General features: G+C 29.6%; 1 protein-coding gene across 4 annotated transcripts in view; it reads left to right on the top strand.

The window, feature by feature from the left end:
• The window catches only part of LOC129980576 (insulin-like growth factor 2 mRNA-binding protein 1), a 158,263-nt gene that overhangs the window by 56,290 nt on the left and 81,710 nt on the right, over positions 1–20,263 (top strand). For all 4 annotated transcript variants that reach the window (XM_056090946.1, XM_056090945.1, XM_056090949.1 and 1 more), the window contains exon 2: positions 18,850–18,907. In XM_056090946.1, the coding sequence (XP_055946921.1) occupies positions 18,850–18,907 (58 nt within the window). The remainder of the gene's footprint in view (positions 1–18,849; positions 18,908–20,263) is intronic.

The raw sequence follows: 20,263 nt of genomic DNA, 5'->3' as shown, positions 1-20,263 counted from the left end.
ATTCATTTGATACTAATTATAGGATATATGCACTTTCCACTCAACTAAATTATGCAATTACTGTAATAACTATTAGAATCTTTTGTATCTATAATAAAAATTCAGATGTATTTTTAGCTAAGAATTTAATTATTTTTTTTTTTAGTTTTTAAGTAATAAATTTTTAACTTTTCTCCAGTGTTTGCTTTTATGAATAAAATGATAGATTTCCTTTTAGAATTATATTTGATGTGCAGTGTTCTTTGATGTTTAAATGAAGGATTCACGATACATTTTTATTCCTGTTGTTCTTTCTTTTGCCCATCATATTTCCATATACATACAGATTTTATTCAAAATATAATAAATCTACAAATTTGGAGGCACGTGCCAAAACACACATACCGAATTTCATCTAACACAATGCGTTTTTGAATTATCGTGTTGACAATCAGTTTCAAAAATGTAGATTTAGTCAACAGAATAAGTTATTTTTATCAACTCAAAATGTCAAAATCTTAATGCTGAATTTTTGAAGATTACAATACTTTTTTTTTTCCTGTGTATTTCGTACACAATAAAAGTGAAAAAAAATATATAATTTTGAAAAAAAATCTACTTTTAAATCAATATAGTTTGGATATTATTTTCTTTCAAAATGAAATGAAAAAAAAATCGTCCCAAAGCAATTAAAGGCAGTTGAAATATAAAAACTTATTGAATCGGAACCATCAATCTGAATAATTATTTTGACAATGGCTACTTGTTTATTTCGGCGTTAAACAATTAACAAAGACTATAGTCTGTGTATTTTCTATAGGCCTTTCAAGGTCGCATTTTCTACCGCGTTACTCGCACCAGGCAACCAATAACGAGGTAGAAAATGTGACCTTGAACAGCCTACAGAAAATGCAGACTATAAAAGTCGCAAAGAAAAGCCATAATGTCAGATGCAGGTAGAAATTCTTTTCAAAAGCAGATTTTAACAGCGCCCAAGAGCGATAACTGAAGGCGAAAAGCTTTCAATGCTTGTAATTTCAAATAATGTTGGACTGCCAACACTATTTGAAATCTTTTAAGGGAGATGAAGTTTTACGACATGGTAAACTTTTAGAATGACTAAAAGTAATTGTCTGTCTTTTCAATGAACGTTTACGCTCCATTCAATTTCAAATCTGAATTGTACAAACTATATTTGAACTCTAATATGAATGCATGATTATATAAACCCATCAGAAAAAAAGAAAGAGATAGGCATATTGAATAGGGTAAAATATTGATAATGTGAATCTTTTTATCCTAAAGCTTTCCTTCCGCAAGCAAATACACTAACGTTAGCAGCAGTTTTAATGGCTAATTATCCAAAATGATTCCTAAAAAAACGCGCATTCCTGAAGGTCATTGAGGTTCCTTCCACAATGGCTCTAATGGCTAACTATCCAAAATGATTCCTAAAAAAACGCTCATTCCTGAAGGTCATTGAGGTTCCTTCCACAATGGCTCTAATGGCTAACTATCCAAAATGATTCCTAAAAAAACGCTCATTCCTGAAGGTCATTGAGGTTCCTTCCACAATGGCTCTAATGGCTAACTATCCAAAATGATTCCTAAAAAACGCTCATGTCCTGAAGGTCATTGAGGTGAAAATAAGAGTTACGTAGGAAATGGGAAAAAGAGGCGACATGAGAATAAATTATTTTCCAAACAGTATAATTTATGAATTACCAGATGTAAAGATAATGGTTAATTCCAATTCTTAATTGGAAATCAATTCAATGTGAAATAAATATGGAAATCGATCTCCCCTTTTTAAAAACGATCGGTATTTTCAAAATCTAAGAGATATGAGTTTTGATAATTGTCATTAATTTGGTTGAGTTCCACGAGGTATCTCATAATTTCTTAATCTCATAGATAAAATTCCTTCTTCATAAATTGGAATATAAATCCTAGTTTTCGAACTCAACTGAATAAGTGTCCATAAAAAACGCAATAATAATTTTAATAGAGAATATACAAGAGGAAAAATTAAATTTTAAAATAATCGAACAAATTTCAGATTTAAAAAAATATTCTTAACTCCAAATTATTTCTTGCATTTTTTTTTTTTTTTTTTCCATTTGATAATCGAGTAGTAAACAAACACTTAATGATTGTTTTTATCAATTCTTGATTAAAAAGTTATTCATTTAAAAATTATATATATATATATATATATATATATATATATATATATATATATATATATAAAGTTATTCTTTCGGTGTCTAGAGTTGAAATAACTCGATATTCCATATTTATATTCGAATTTTCAAGTATTCCAATATTTAACTTATTTTATTAGCAAATTTCGGAAACCAATATTTTATATTTACATCAGAACTCCTGTTTTCTGTTAGTTTTACCTGTCTTTCTTGAAATTTTTTTAAATTAAAAATTCTTACTTTCTAAAAGAATTAGAAAATAGTCAAAGTATAACTTTTATGGAAATTGTTGCTTGAAAATACATATTTTTAAGATACATAATTAGAAATCTTAAGTATAAGAATGCATTTACTTTGACGTTACATTTGCATAGTATTTTTAGACATTTTATTTTTACATGAAAAAAAAATCTCTTGAATTGGTTTCGCTTGCTTTTCTTTTAATTGGCGTTTGGGCAAAAGGGGTAGAGTGCACAGATTGAAAAAGACAGAATTATTTATAATGGGGGAATATAACAATTTTATCCAAACTACTCCACAGCTTATGTTACTAGAAATCCATATAAAATTATTCATTTTTTTTATAATATGCTGTGCTTTGTGTAACATAGCAACTTAATTATAATTTCTAAAAACGTGCCATTATCAATGAACTTTTAAATAATTTAAAAATAAAGATTATTTAACTGCTTTATAATACTGAAAAAGCATTTTAAACGTTTCTTCAGTTTGGTATAAATCGTCGATCATCAAATCTTTTCTTGTAGAAATATAATTATATTAAACAAGATCCAAATCCCATCCAAGTCGAAGCCAAATGGGAAAAAATGGGCCAGACACCAAAAGGGCAAAGGCAGTTGCTTCATTTATATTCAGTTTAAAGGAATGCCAAGCAAGAATTAAATAGTTCATATTATTTCAATTAATTCAATTGTTTTTCAAGGATCCGGATAGCAGTTTTTAATAATTTGGAATTCTGTTCACTTCCCATCCAGCTAGAAGGCTTTTGTTCAAATGGATTATTCTACATTTCACATGATTTTATAATATGGGAAATCCACTACCTTTCCGCGGAGGGTTTATTTTGTCAATTTGGCCTGGTGAATCATGGAAAATGCAAGTCAAATATTTATATTATTTATATGGTCTCTTGGTGGTATAATTTTACTGACTTCATGAATCTATCGATAAATAAATTCCTTCTGAGACCTCGCAAGAGTATTGCAATCAAAGTATATGTTAATGTTAAGATTAGGGTTTGACGGTTTTCAAACCCGGTTTTTTAATATAAATTTATCACATTCGAAAACCGGTTTTTAAATTAAGAAAACCGGTTTTAAGAATTCATATTATGTAAAAATTAATTTTGAACTTATTTGATTTGCTATTCATTCTATGCAACGGGCAGCAAACATATATTTTCAACGTTGGCCAATGCTTGTGCACTGCACAGTTGCGCCTCGAATTCGTCAATTTATGTTTTTCATGAACATCCCTTTTCACTTTTTTCTTCTAGGTGAAACAAAAGATTGATAAAGTTCATCTCTTGCTTCTCGTCGGATGTTTTGTCTATCGGTATGAAGTCGGTGCTAATAGAAACGTCAGCAATTTGACTGGCTCGTTTCGAAGAACGTGTGAAAGGAATAAATAATTCCCCGTTTTCTGCTTCCTGATTACAGTATTTAATGATATCATATAAAATTTTCTTCGTACCACTCCTGAAAGCTTTTTTACTACACCACTTGAACTAGCCATATCAATACGAAATATTCAATTAAAATAAAATTGGAATTTTAAATAAAACACAGGGTGTTAAAATATTCCATATTTTCTTTCGCAACGTTTTAACATAAATTATGTCTTCAGCAATCATCGGAATTAGATTAAGAAGTGTTTTTTTTTTTTTTCCAAAATTCCTAGAATATGTGTAGATTAGATTATTTTAAATTGCATTAATATTAATAGTTAAAATAATAAAATTGTAAAATAAACGTCAAAAATATTTATTCAATAACTTTAATTTCATTTTTAGATAAAAATGAGTAAGTCGGAAGTTTGGGATAGTTTCAAAAGTTCGGGATAGACAAGGCAATCTAAAATCATTGTAATAAAATGTTGAGCTGCAAAGGATCATCTACGAGCAATCTACATAATCATTTGAAAGCAGTTCATAAAATAATTGTCGGAAATAATATAATTGTTTAGTTTCTTGAAGACCCTGAAGAAAAACTTACAAATCCAAAGACACTGAAAGCTGAATTTTCATTATTTGAACAAACGAATAAAAGAACAAAAAACTTAGATTTGTAATTTGATGCCAAACTCAGTAACTAGTGAACGAGTATTTTTAATTTCAGGCAACATTGTGTCCAAAATAAGAATGAGACTTAGCCACCTTTCAGTGGATATTTTATGTTTTTTAAAATCCTATTTTCTTAGAAGAAATTAAAATTAGTGAAAATAATATAAATATTATTTGAAATTTTTGTTTGAGTTTTCGTTATTTTGTATAAGTAATATGTATATGTAATCTTTAATTTTGTTTTTTATATTTTGACTTTGGTATTGATTTCGTTTTTCGTTATTTTATATAAATTAAAATAAAATAAAAAATAGAATAGGGAAAATATTTTATTTTTTCCTATTCAATTTTTTTTTGACAAATTCGAAAACCGGCTAAAACCGGTTTTTTAAAAAAAATATAACGAATTTGAAAACCGGTTTTTCAAAGTCGGTTTTTGTATAAACCCTAGTTAAGATCCGGCATGAAATTAGATTGATCAATCCTTGGATTCTTCAGTGAACATATATGGATTACTCTAATTTTAAAGGGGGATACTTATTTTAGTTTCGAAAATTTGCAAAAGTTTTATAGATTTAAATATAATTTTTTTTTTTTTTTTTTTTTTTTTTTTTTGTATATTTTATGCTTATATCTACCATCTACGTTATATCTGAGAGTGCCTAAAATGTGAGAATTCTCCAATGGTCTACAACATTTCGTGTGCAGTTGGCAATCATAGTTAAATTGCTTTAATTTAGTCAAATTTACTTACTCGTTAATTCGAGAAAATTCCATGAATTAAATTTTGAGAATACTGCTCACATGAACCCTTCACTGAACCGTTTAGTTAGACGAAATTCTGATACACAGGATAAAATAATAATAATAATAATGATGATGATTCACAGGAACAAATGAAATACGAATCGAAATTTGGATAGATATTTTCCATATTACAACTGTTAGAGTTTTGACTCCCTCCGGTGGAGAAAAAGGTAAATTCTGTTCCCCTAACTAGATGCATTCGAGACGCCGACGCGGCGACATGTACATACTCTCTCTCCCGTCTTTTGTGTTGTGATGTGTTTGTGTGGTAGCTTAGAAATGTCCGTGTCCATATATGTGTGAAAATAAACCTAATGAAAGTTCAACTCCTGCTTCGTCATTTATGGAATTGTCATGCACTGACTGAACAACTTTTTTGGATATCAAAACTAATTAAATCCTTTATTATGTTTAATATAGAAAACAAATACATTAACGAAATGAGACATCCTGGGACATTGTCAGGAAAAAGATGTTGTGATACAACATTTAAAATTGTATATTGTAAACAATTTATAAAATAAATTGTCTGCAATGAGTTTTTTTTTTCTTCAGCTTATTTCGTAATGACAATTGCTAATAAAATTATATGGACGATTGCCCTTTGAATGATTAAATGTCACACAAAGCAACGAAGATATTACCTAAGATTGGACAATATATGTATGGTCCGTCCATCATTCCATGAATGTGTCATGGAATGATGAAAGAATTGGAAATCATGGAAATTGGTAATCTTGAATAACCCAAAATTACTGTGAATCCGACTCCTCAAAATACGTCAAAGGGTTAGTCTGTATCTAATTACAAATAGATTCTAATTTTCTTCTACATAACAAAAACGATAATGTTATCTTCAAAAAAAAATTTAGTAATGAGATTTTGATGAATTTTGAATTCTTTAACTTTCCTAAAGTCCGAAAAGTAACTTTCAGCATGTATGCAATTACAGTGCTTAAAACGAAACAAAGGAAGAGAATTGGTATGCGATCCTACCACCAAATTCTCATTCTTGTATCATATGATGAAATCTTTTAAAAGAAAAATAACTTTAAAGTTTATATTCGATTTTTGTTGTGATATTACAAAACCTCTTAGTATACGTCATACAACACAAAACTGGGAATTGCGTATGGTATAATCGGTAAGGATGTTGAAACCACATACATTTCAAACCCCGTTTAAGGTGGGAATTTTTTGTATAGGATCTCCAGTCCCTCCCAATCAATCAAGCAAGATGGGAACGAAATGCTATACGAAAGTAGCCTTTTTCAAAAGAAAGTGTTAAAAGGAATAAGATAAATAGCTACGATGCAGGACGGGGACGTGACCAAACGAATGCATTCAGTTACATTGACTCATGGTGCCAACATTCTAGTCTTGGAATCCTTTTGTTATGAGCCTTACCGGCTCGGGATTAAAATTCTTTAAAATGCTCCATTTTAAAGCTCTTTTCTGTTACTCATGATGACCTGAGTACCGACCACTTCCTTCCAATTTCTCTAAAATTCCAGAAGAAAAATGTAAATTTTTGCTTCAAAAATATTCCCCAATATGTTTTACATAATACTTAATGGCAAGTTTATGTTTTTCTAAAGCATACAGGAGAAAAAATTAGAGGAATAAATTAAATTTTTGTTCAAAATTAATTTTAAATATTCTTTACCAAGTAAAAAAAAAAAAATGCCGATCTTTAAAGTTTTGAAAACTACTTAATGGTATTTAATTATTTTGTAAAAGTGACTAACCTGTCATAAACTAGAATTTTAATTAAATTTTATCAATTTTTAATTTCTATTGATGTTTTTCCAAATATCATAGAACTAAGCATGTGGGTGTGATAAAATGTACTGAAATGTATATTTCTTCTAAATGTCTCGAAATTAGTGTCTTGTGCTTATCCATATGAATTTCCAACGTTCATTAGTATAAAAATTTAACTTTGATAGATTGCATTTAATAAAGTTTTAGATTTATATTGTTCTTAAAGGAATATTTAAAAAAAAACACTTGCTGAAGCTATCAGTGATTTAAGAAACAAAGGAGAAATATCGATTGTATTATTTTTGGGATAATGTATAATCAACATTATATTTCTCATCAAATAATTCAAAAGCAATATCTAAATTTTCAAGGAAATTAAGTCTGTAAAAGTTTAATAACTATAGTAAAGTTTCTAAGAATTTTAATAGGTATAATACAGATGTTTTCGTGCTATCGAAGTATATTCCAGTCAAAGAAATTTATACACTGTCCAAGACTCCTTCTGTTGCTGTTATCGCAAATATACGATCATTTGTAAAGCGTTTCAATTCGGAACTTTTCCAAATGTTTTATTGCAATTTTAAATTTATATATTTTTAACTCTGGTGTGTGTGTGTGTGTGTGTGTGTGTGTGTGTGTGTGTGTGTGTGTGTTCCAAATAATACGCATATGTAGAAAAATATTTTTTAAATGCACTTTACAAAAAAAAAAAAAAGTATAATTTAAAAAAAAACGTTTGCATATATAAATTTGCCTTAATAGTAATCAAGAGCTCAAAGATGCTGTATAAAGTAGTATTGATCAAGACAAATTTAAGTTTTTCGTATTGAAATCTAATCGACATATTAATAATTAAACGTACCTCCATTATTAAAATTTTGTAATTAGATTGATAATGAGTTTCGGTTAATATACTAATGCAATGAAAATAATTGTCTTTTGGTTACTTCTGTCTTTTACTCTTGACAAACTTGCATTTAATTTGTTTTTATTCATTCTTTAATTTGTTTTCCAGGATAAAAATTGAGCTTTGTATAAAAGTGGTTATTACATGCAGTGGTTATTACATTCAAGATAATGCAATTCTATCTTTATAAGCATCTTGATGGTGAAATTTTATTAATATTTATTTTCGATTTTGTTCAGGAATTTGTATTTCATCCCATATTGCGTAAATGAGAATTCCAATGAGCCAATTTTTAGTCTGTCTGTCCAGATGTATTTACATATGAGTCTGAGAGTAATAACATTCAAGCTTTAACTCTTTGCACCGGAAAAATAATTCAATATATAATTTACCAATTACAATGACTTATTTATTGCTTTGAAAAATGTATAAAACTGTTTCAAGTTGAATTTTCACGAAAAACTAATCTATTTTCATGTCACTCTGTAGGTATTTTTAACAATCAAAATTAAATAAAACGTCAAAATGAATTAAAGGAGATATCAGAGTACAAAAGATTAACAAGATAACGAATAGAATTTGATATATTTTAATGCTTATTAAAATTGCAGATCAAATCGACAAGTAGAAAGAAGTGCTGTTTCAAAAATGTATATTCGATTCTTTCTATGTACAGATATGTATATACTGGACTAAATGGGTTGCAGCCTAAGAGCTCAATTAATCCAAGGTCATATAGCAATTTATTAAACTGACTTTAATTTCGAATCTAAATTTAACTATAATTTTGAATAATAATGTGAATAGGATTATAACTAGACACCGTCGACTAAATGTTACATATATATGTATACCCGCTGAAGAAAAAATATTCATGGAGACAATGCTAAATTTTTTTGAAGTTTATAATGTAATTGTTAAAATTTATCATGTATATGGTCGGTAGTAACAGAAATGGATTTAGAAAACTGGAAAATACTAGAGACCAAAAACTTTCAATTTTAGTTTTATAAGGCAAACACTTTCGTCGGATCAAAAGCACTTTAATTCCTAGTTATAATTCTGATCAGTTTGTAGAATTTTCTTAACCCATAGCCCACAAATTTATCCCAACAGCCCTATTTATGACACGTTGTACGAAACACGTGTCCTATTTTCTTTTCAAAATTTTATATCGCAACTTTTACCTGAGAGAAAAGGACTCGAAACTGAACGCTAAACAGACCTTGCAGGTTTTCAATATAACTGTCCTGAAATGAGAATGAAAAGCAAATGCAGCACCTGTAGTTCTTAAACGTATTACTCGGTGGGGTTCGAACAGGTGTGTAACGAATGTTCTGTTGTATTCAGACAGCAGTTTCTTTTCACCTTTTTTGGACTTTTGAAGGTCAAAGTTCGTAAATTTGGCCTCTTCTTAAAATTGCTGGGTTTTGAGAATTTTTGTTTGGCCTTTCTAACTTTATTTTCACACATGATTTTAAAAAATAGTGCAAAACACAACTCTATATTTTACAACAAGCTTTTAATACTCCACTTTTAAGCGGCCCACAGTTAACAATCAAATGAAATAATTTCTCTACTAAACTAGTTTGTCCATTTTTTACAGATTGTAATTACCAATATATATATCATGAGTGCTATGTTTGTAATTTTGCTCATAAATTATCTGGAGGGAGTGTATAAAAACACTTTGTAATTCTTTTTTTTTTTTTTCCCCTAACAGAATTCTTCAATGAACAGTTACTGGTCTTACAAAAATATAATATATTTAAAGAGAAAGTGTATATTCAAAATCAGCCTTTTAAAATCATAAAGTTAGGCCTGTATTTTTTGGTATTGGGTGAAACTCATTTATCAGTAATTAAGTTAACAAACGCTCTAATGTTAAACTCATAGAGAAAAGGCGTTAAAATTATTTGGAACGAAGTAAAGAATTGAATATTTTCTGAATGACATCGCAACTTAAAACAGAGTATTTTTTATTCTTTCGAAAACTCTAATGTAAGAAATCTAGATATTTATCATTTTCATTAATATTTTTAATAAGAAATTCGTTGAATATAAAATCATTCGTCATACATAATCAAATTGAAGAAAATTATATAGAACATCTTAATTCGCACATGAGTTAATGGATTCATTCAGGCATTTTCCTTCATGGCAAAGATAATTTTAAAGCAGTTTACGGAGGTTTAGAATTCTTTTCGCTTCATTTTCATTTTATTGGAGTTTGTCCAAAATTTTCTAAAAAAGATTTAATAGCATTTAATTGCCATAAATACTGAGCATAAGTCTTTGAAATCTGACTTACTGAAAGTGATTTTCGAAGTTGCAGACATAATTTGGTCTTAGTGTTTTTATAGATTGAAATTCTTTTCTAGAACATCGGATAAGATGTATTTTCTGCATGATAGGAAAATCAAAGGAGCGTATATTTGAGTCTTTTCGAGAATAGAATCCGTTAAGTGATGCAATTAAATATCTATTTATTGACATGAAATGAACAATTGCATACAAGCCAGGTGTCTTGGTTAATAAAATATTACATGAATGCGATGCCAGTTTGGTATCTTCAAAGATAGATGTAATCTACTACTCCAGAATGAACAATTTACAAATCTGAAAAAACAGTTTAGCTCCAACGATTGAGTGCTTCGAATTCTGTTCGTTCTTGCCTTCCCAACAAGAAACATGAGGGGTTTGCTACCACTGTCAAGACCATTCCTTTTACGGATATGGCTATAAATCTGTCAACTGACCCATTGTAGGACCACCCCCGCCTGTGGACATCGGTCGGGAGCTCCCTGCAAATTATCGGTAAAATGAATATACGTCAAAGAATCGGGAAAAACCACAAGAGATGATAAAGGGAACAATACGTTTTCGGTTATACAAAGGCCAGACGTATGAGGCTCGCTGCCATTGGTTGAAAAGTCCTTTTAGAGATGAACCTGAAAAACACAAGAAAATAACTTGTTCTTTTTGCTATATAAACTCAATAGTGACTCGATAGTGTAAACCATTTTACTATTACTTGTGCTAATCTTACGAAGCAAATCCAAGTACATGTTTTATTAGACTCATCATGATATTCAATATTTTTCAGCATAGTATCAATATTTTTGTCAACTTTAATTTTGCAAGAACAAGTTTTACGGTCCTTAGGTTTTAGATCTCTCCCACACAGTCCTTTGAACGACACCAAAGCCATTCAGTGTGTGAAAGTTTGATCACTTTCTAATAATTTTAACTGTTTTATTTTCTCTTCGAAGCATTGGAAGACTTTTAGCATCATTTTTCATGTCATCACATTCATCTTAAATCATCTCCATTTAGCATTTTTGTTTATCATATCGTCCTTCTCATTTTTTAGAACATCTATTGCATCCTGCATCTGCTCTATCATCCGGGTATACTTCATACTTTTCGAAGTTGTGCTGTTCATTACTTAGTTACATATTCAACCCATGTATTGTTTGCCAAAGGATTCTAAAAACCTCTACGCTTTTGCGCGTTCGTTAGGATGGGTTTAATTAGATAAAACAGGTCTGTGAGAAAAGATTTAAAAAAAAATGGTTTACATTTAACAATAAATTTCGGAAATATGCTCATCTTCCCGCGTCTCAACCCCTAGTGAAATAGAATCGTCAAAAAGTGGTCGTTTCAGTATTCTGAGAATTAAGAGTAGTTGGATCTTTGACAAAACGGGAATTAAATCTAACCAAAGCATAGGATCCTATTTCTTCTAGCAATTCTAACGTTATAACCTTCATATGGTCTTCTTTCAAAGTAATAAATTTCTATCTCATTTGCAATAAAGGTAGGGTCCTATCAAAAATAATTCTGGAGCGATTTTCAAATGTTTTTTGTAATTTTAACATATTAATATCTTTCCGTGCAAATGGATATTTTGCAGACTAAAAAAAGTAATTAGTGCATCCAAGATAAAAAAAAATATATTGGATTGTTTCTTTGTTGAAAGAAAGAATGCAATATAAACATGAGAATAGTGGAATTTGAAATGATTACAATGTTCGAGACCATCCTCCTTGTCATGTCTTTAAATAATGCACAATACATTCTACGCAATTAGACTTTCTACTTTTGTGGTAGCAGAATGAGCAGTTTTATCTGTATGTCATTCTGAAATGCTTTTAGGGTTAAGAATAAAGTTTATTTATATATATTACATAATTCCTTTGACCATTTCTCTCAATTAAAGTTGTGATTAATTCTATGTATTCGTACTGATTTTGGGTTTTTTTTAATCGCATAGCAATTTGTATTGCGACCAAGAGTGTTTACTTATTTCAATAAAATAGTCGATTTCTTTGATAAAGATCCTGAAGAGCTACTTTCTAGTGAAGTTCCCTCTCTCTCTCTCTGTATGTGTGGAAAGAGGCTTAATTATGAATTTTGAATCTAACAAAGTTTTTTAATTTTTCAAAAGTTTGATTACAGCCTTAATTCTAACGGACAGTGGTCTTTTTTTCATACTGTCGACTGTAAATATCAGTCATTACATTTCATTAATAATACAAATTTGGCTACTTAAGTGCGTACGCAATTCTAATGATGCTGCTCACTAAAAGTTACGTAGAATAGTTTTGTGATTAATTTTAGTTCTTTTGATTTGATACAATTCATCTCGCAATCTTGGCCCAAATTTAGGAAGTAAGACGCCTAATGGTTTCGTGATCATTCTATTCCGAGAGAAATTTGCGAAAATTCCACGATAATTCCATCGAGTAATGAAATTTTTTGATTTTGGCATTGGATATTTTTGAATAGCTAGTGTAATCCAACTCTTCGCCAGTATTGTGAAGTTATAATTAGATTGCACCATTTTTTAAAGATTTCTATTCAGAAATTCTATTTTTTTAATAAACTTTATTTGAAATTGCTAACCACTGTGAGAAGTTTTAATTTTTCTTATCGCTTCTTCTCATTTTATGATGGGAAAAATGTGTCCAAATAAACTATAGTAGTATTGTCATGAATAAGTTCTCTGACAATATTTTAAACGAATAGCTTGAATATAATATGGGAGATTCATAAATCAAATGGAGATTTAAAAAAATCCGTATTGTTCTTTATGAATAATAAATGCTATATATTTCCTGCTACTACCGTTTACTTGTAATTCTAAAACAAAATTTAGATTTTTTTTTAATCCTCTAATTTACTCTCATCTTTCAAAAGTTAATCTTAGGCTTAATTCAGTGCTTCTGTTTTTTGCAGCTATTTTATCCATTATTAGAGCATTTGTTTTCTGGTATTTTCTGCAATGTGTTATATATTCTTAATAAATGAATTTAGTTCGTATAAATGATTCTTCCCCAATTTTTTAACAACTTTCTTATATAGTATTTTATTAGTGTATTTAATCTTTGCTATTAATATCAAATGGTCATTCACGTTCATAAACTGATGAACCTTTTTGTATGAAACATCATAACCTTTGTGTGGTCATAAGTTAATCACAAATTCTAAATATGAAAAAATTTTAATATCTTGGATTCCTTCTTTGGCCTCCTTTATTGCATAAATGTCCGACAAGTTCCATTAGCGAGAGCTTTGCTTTAGCATTTTCCCGTTTGTCAGAGGAAAATTCGAATGGAACTGGAAATATAATTCTCCTATCCAACTGCTGTAAATAGATCTCAATGTTAACAGCTTCTCTAGCATTTTGTGTGGCTAATGATTTTTCCGATACGAATTTCATGTGTATATCGGACCTTATTAACGCATTTCGTGGCTTGTGTGCCTTTAAATTATAAATGAAACAATGGATTCTTGATTGACTTTGTTTATTTTGGTTTTAAATCATATTTTAACACAAATATATTTTGATATATTATAGCACCAGTGATCGCTTTCTACTAAGCACTTGGACTCTTCGGTCCTACATCTCCGAGGATATTTTATTTTAGCTTATTTAAAAATCTGAATTTGAACTTGAATATTGTTTCCTTTGTTTACTACCTTATCTGGAAGGAAATTTGAAGTTAGTGGGATAGTATAACACTTTCATATATCTTTTCATTTAACATTTCATACACACATTCAGTATATTTCTTAAATTATACGGTGTGCCCAAATGAAAAAGATTTTGGCTATAACGTTATATCAAATCTGAGTTAATTGCTAGCCGATAGATGATATGGTATTTATTCCCAGTTAAAAATGCATAGGTAAGGGTTTCACTGAATATCCTTCTTTCTGGAGAGTTGATTTCGTTGCTTGATGGATTCCGCCAGATCAGCCCAAAGAGCAGTTATGCTATTTCTTCGTGTAAAAGGAGAGCTTCACAAATTTCTAGCAAATTGAAGAGCAGTGTCTAGAACGGTGCTTCTTACTTTGATGGTATCATCGTTATGAGGATACGTACTTATCAAGGACTTATTACGGACTGGGCCAGGCGCAAGTTGTGACCAAAAATGCCATAATTTAAGTTGAGGATTTGTTTCATAAGGTAGAATCATCGGATCCCCACACATGAAATTGATGTGGAACTGTCGATAAGCAAAGGAATTGTGCATCACATATAACCCATAAAAAGATTGCTTATTGTAAAATGGATAAAGGATACCGAAGAAAATTGGTTTGTCAGCGTCTCGCGAATTTTTGCCTTTCAGAATCTTCTGATACTTTGGGATCAGTGTTTCAATGTCAATGGCGATTATTTGTAGTTGTATTGTTCCGCATGAACTATTTTTTATAATGCTGTTATTAATTTCTTTATATGTAACTGTAATCTCCTTTTCATTTGGGTGCACCTTATACTTTTTATAAGGTGCACCCAAATGATGACTTCTCATTTGTTTTTCATGATTATTCTCATTCGTTTTTCAGTTTCAAATGAGAAATGAATCGAAAGAGTCATGAAAAGCAAACAAGAATAAGTAAATAAATTTGAAGATGTTTATTTCAGTCTCAAATTTATTTACTATTTCATCAATGCTTTTGATTTTAGATATCTTGTCTATGGAATACTTACGTAGATCAGGAATTATCTGCTGTTTTAAGATAAGTCTAAGTTCAAAAACTTTTAAATCTTCAAACATTTTAATATCTAATCTGTATTTTCATTCTTTGAATTAAAGACTCAATGCGAAATCGCGGTATAAGGTTAGTGATACTTACGTTTAATTTTTTTATCTAAATTTTTCAGAATTTAAAATGCTTTAAGAATTTCCTAACATGATTGTACTCATTGGCATCCGGGATATTTCCTAGCATGACTGTATTTATCATGTTCTCAGCAATGATATTTACAATTTTTGATGGTAACACTGAGAAATAAATGAATTATCCATTTTTTTTAAGAATATCAATTTGTCTGGTTTCTCAAATAAGTAGTAATGTCTAATCTACAAAATTAGACATTAATTTTAATATTTTTTGTGTTGTTAAAAAACATAATTATCGCGTTTTTGGAAACGGGTTTACCAGAGATAAAATTAAATCATACAAATTAAAGCACTGTTTGTTTTTCAAGGGTCTGACGTTAAACAGCGTATAAATGAAAAGACATAAATCAAAGAAGTTGTAATTTTATTTTAGGAGGAGTTGTAGTATCAATTGAGTTGTAATTTCATTTTAAAAAATTTCAGTGGTGTACATTATATAAATAAAGGAAGGTGAAATAAATTCCCTTCTTTAATATTGTTTAACACCAAACAAATTCATCAACTGAGAAAGTCCAAAGTCATGCAGTTGGTATTTATTCATACACCTTAAAGGTGATCTCCAAGCCGAAGAGTAAAATAAATTATAATCGAAATTTTGCATCCATTGCTGTATAATCGAAATATTTTATTATAAAAGCTATGAATCGGGATGTAAAAATGATGTATAAATAAGCATATAAACCATGCTTTAATGTATTTAATGAGATACGATGAATATATTACGAATTTGTAATATTGTTTCCATGTGCAGCGATAATTTTACTATTATAATAATGGCCATTGAATGGATGCTGAATCATTGATCATCCCCAGCTTTGGCGATAAATTTGGCAACTAAAAGGAAGGGTCTCGAATATTCGAGAAACTTGGCAATAACTCCTTTGAGACTAATTCCAGAATTTGTTCTAGAACATTCGATTCCCTGTCTTGAGACATATGAAAAACGGTGACACGTGTATGGGTGTCTAAGTTCAGCTCTAAAACTAAGTTTAGCTCAAGCTGTATTTGAGCGAAGCAGTTCTTGATGTCCTGCGAGTACTTTTTGCTGCTGTTGCTTAGTAGCGATTCATTACCTTAGTGCTTCTTTTTATTGCAAGTTCTATTCTTTTGTACATTTGGGCTGAATTTTATCGAATAATACATCTTTATTAGGAGCCTATTTGACTTTACATCGTCCAACTATCCGATGGAATTTTCCGTAACAATTATATATGAAGTTGATTTAGAAAGGTTCCTAATAAATAAATGTCTCTCTGATGAACAGTTGACTAGTCCGGAGCAAGTTTTGCTCTTTACTGTGAGAGAATGTTGCCTCACGAATTTTCCCATTGGCAGAAAGCCCTGCCGTTGCTCAAAACCAGTGTTAATGAAATTTCTTCACATTTTCAATCTTCATCCACAAAAATTTAATTTCTAAAAACATAATAAAGCGAATCGTCATAAGGGCCAGTGGAAGTGTTAACTGTTTCGTGTGATTCGATGATATGAGTTTTGTATTTAAGTTCAATGTACAGAGGAGAAAATGCAGCAAACATTTTGAAACGTTTCCAAGTGAGCAGTTGACACTGAAATTCGGTACAGGTCTATAGTTTTGAGGGCGAGGTTGAATGCCAAGTTCCCTTTAAATATTTGCTTTTTTTTTTAATTGCATACGACAGAGGCAGCTTGATTTGCAGGGAATTGAAATTTTCTAAAATCAAATTGTTTATTGTTTTTCTGTTTATTACATTGCGAAAACAGAAGGGTTTACGGAATATATGGAAAAGATAAACAGTTACTTTAGTATTATGAAGTTAACATTCCAATCAAATACCAGAAAATGAAAATTGATGAATAAAAAATAATTTCTATATGAACTTAAATACAATTTAATATGAGATTAATAGAACGTTTTTGTTCCTTTTTTTTAATGAATCTAAATTAAATCCGAAGGACTTTAAAAAAACCCGATACTTGAAGCAATATTTTATTTTTAAATTATCGTTATGCAGAAGCTTAATATGCCATTGAAAAAAAAATTGAATGCTATTTCAAATATTTAAGAAAACTTGATATTTCTTGCCCTTGGTTATTTTTTCACTCTTAATCAAAAAAACAAATGACCTGATTAGTATGCCCTTCATGGACTGAATCAAAAGTTTAGTAATTCAAAATTCTTGTCAATTGCTAGTTTTTATATAAAATCAATTGTTGTATTTTGACATTTTTACAAAGCTTAAAAGCGGAATAACTTTACAATGCGTCATAATTGCACTTATATTTTGGTTCAGTTCTTAGGCATGAATATAAACAAAATGCATACCAAGTTTCAAATAAGTGTATTTTAAATAGTATTTTAATTATTCTGATTTCAAGGAACAATTACATTTCAAGAAAAATGAGTTTTAAATTTGTTTTTAAATTTGCAAAAAAATTTTTTTTCTGAAATTGATAGATTGTTTCTTTTTCTTGAATGGAATTCCTTTTCCGAATTTTCAATTGATGAGAAATTTTTCGTACTAGTTTTCTTGACACTAATGAGTATTGCGATCAGCTATGCAAGTGACACAGGAAATTTTCAATATTTCTTCTATCATTTAACTTGAAAATGCATGTTAACTAATAACTGGGTATATTTTTATCAATGATATTTGTTTTTATTTAAATGCTATCCATGCGTTTGACAAATTTTACATCATCAATATCAATTCAAGATATACGTCAGTGATTCAGAATTACCTAAATTTGCAGCAATGCTATCGGAAACAAAGAAATTCATGCTGAAAATATCCCAAAACAGTACTAAATATATTATTTTCTAGGAATTATTATTTTAAAGAACTTTTTAGGAATTTGAATTTTAAAAAAAAATGTAAATAAATATTTAATTTTTGAGTTCCATTTTAAGTGCTATTAAAATGCCTTTATTTCTAATTCTAGAAGCGAAAGAGGTTTTGAAAATGTAAAGACGCAGTCCTTTCAAATAAAACATTAAAAATGTTTTTTGATTTTTTTTTCGGTCAAAAATTCAGTATATTCGCATTTTTTAAATGTTTTATACCAACTTCGTTGATAATATATTTCAGGGGTTGTTTTATTTTATAATTCGGATCTGAGAAAAAGTCTAAAGAGGTAAATCGTCCTTGGTGGATCTCGCATTATTTTTGTCATTATTTTTCAGTCTTGTAATGAGATTCAATGTACATAATTTGTCTTGGATTGTTGATCGTGAATTCAAATGTATTTGTATTCGGATTGAAACAAAAACCATGAAGACTAATAGTTTTGAATAAGAGTTTTTTTCGGTTCTCTTCTGAGGTTAGTTTCTTGAAAAGTAATGCAAAACCTTTTTCCTTCTATTTCATCAGTTTTAGAAATTTATTTTTACAGTCTGAAGGGTATGTATTGCTGTGTTTAACGCTTTAATCGTTATGTGAAGTCTCACAAATGTATTTCTTCAGACTGTATGAATCACACATGCTTCAAGTGCTTGGATGCACGAGTCAGTTGTTTCCTGTGGTCCAGTAGATCCAAACAATGTGGATGTTGCGAATAGCGTGTTAAAAAGTTGTTTTAAGAGAATGCTATAATTAACAAGATGTTTTTTCGGCTTTGCTTGTTGATGACTGCCTATTGATAAATTTGATACACTAACAAAATTTATAAACTTATATTTTTCTTGATATTGTTTCTAAAGAATCCTCATCATTTCAGGATTTCCTTTTATGGGATCTCAGCTGATTGTCCAAGATTCCTTACCTCGGCCCCGAAGGTAAGAAATAGCTCTAATATTCAGATACTTTGCCATATACTTCACAAATGTAGTACTTTAGAATGTATTACTTTCTAATTTCACAAATGTAGTACTTTAGAATGTATTACTTTCTAATTTCACAAATGTAGTACTTTAGAATGTATTACTTTCTAATTTCACAAATGTAGTGCTTTAGAATGTATTACTTTCTAATTTCACAAATGTAGTGCTTTAGAATGTATTACTTTCTAATTTCACAAATGTAGTGCTTTAGAATGTATTACTTTCTAATTTCACAAATGTAGTGCTTTAGAATGTATTACTTTCTAATTTCACAAATGTAGTGCTTTAGAATGTATTACTTTCTAATTTCACAAATGTAGTGCTTTAGAATGTATTACTTTCTAATTTCACAAATGTAGTGCTTTAGAATGTATTAATTTCTGGTTGAATATTGCTTCTGTACAAATTTGATGTCAGCTCAGCAAATGACATTTTTCTGAACTTCATATTTATTTGATTGTCTTACTTGATGCTTTACCGATAAAATTCGAATATCATAATATATATATATATATATATATATATATAATATTATTAATTGCCTTCTATTATTTGGATCAGTTTGTAAGATGGTGATCTCAAAACATTGTATCTTCTTTCACTTTCCCTCATTATTTACTTATTTTTTAAAAATTTAGATACTACATACATTTTTATTTTTTACCCTACTCGGGGGTTTCCCCATTATTCGTATTTTATCTAAATTCGTTCCATTTTATCGCCATCACGTACATTTAATCGAAAGCTAATGATGGGGTTTGTTCACTCTAACAGTTGAGTGGGTCGAAATACTTTTCTATTAGTTGTAGTTCTACCTCAGAGCTTTTCTGAAAGAGCCAGCTGTTTGTCCTCGCTTTTGTCCTTTGGTGATTGCGATTTTCTTTGATATCTTTTTGTTGGATGAATCATTTCGTAGCGACCCATCTTTTTCCCGTTTGAATTGCATTTGGATGCAGGAATGGTTTGAAGAGTTCACCCGACCGGAGAGGGAGGGGTGCCTTCTGTTCAATGGAGAGGCAGGGCCTGCTATATAGGGGTAGTGGGACAAATCCGCTGGTGTAATGATCCTCTCAAATTTTTTCGAACTAATTTATCTTCTAAATCTGAAGATTTCATACTATTTAGGCTCTCGGCAACCTTGGAACTGCATTATCTTCTAATGGAAACCCATATCCCTTTCTTATTTGAAGGGGATATAAATATGTAAATTAGACAATTTAATAACATGAGTGTTGTTAATAGCGAAAATAAAGGAAAAATATTCAGCTAAATTTAAAATTTCCACAATGTTTATTGTGTTTATTTACTTAA

This window comes from Argiope bruennichi, chromosome 8, assembly GCF_947563725.1.
Source record: "Argiope bruennichi chromosome 8, qqArgBrue1.1, whole genome shotgun sequence".
Classification (NCBI taxonomy): Eukaryota; Metazoa; Arthropoda; class Arachnida; order Araneae; family Araneidae; genus Argiope; species Argiope bruennichi.
This window is presented reverse-complemented; position numbering and strand designations above follow the sequence as displayed.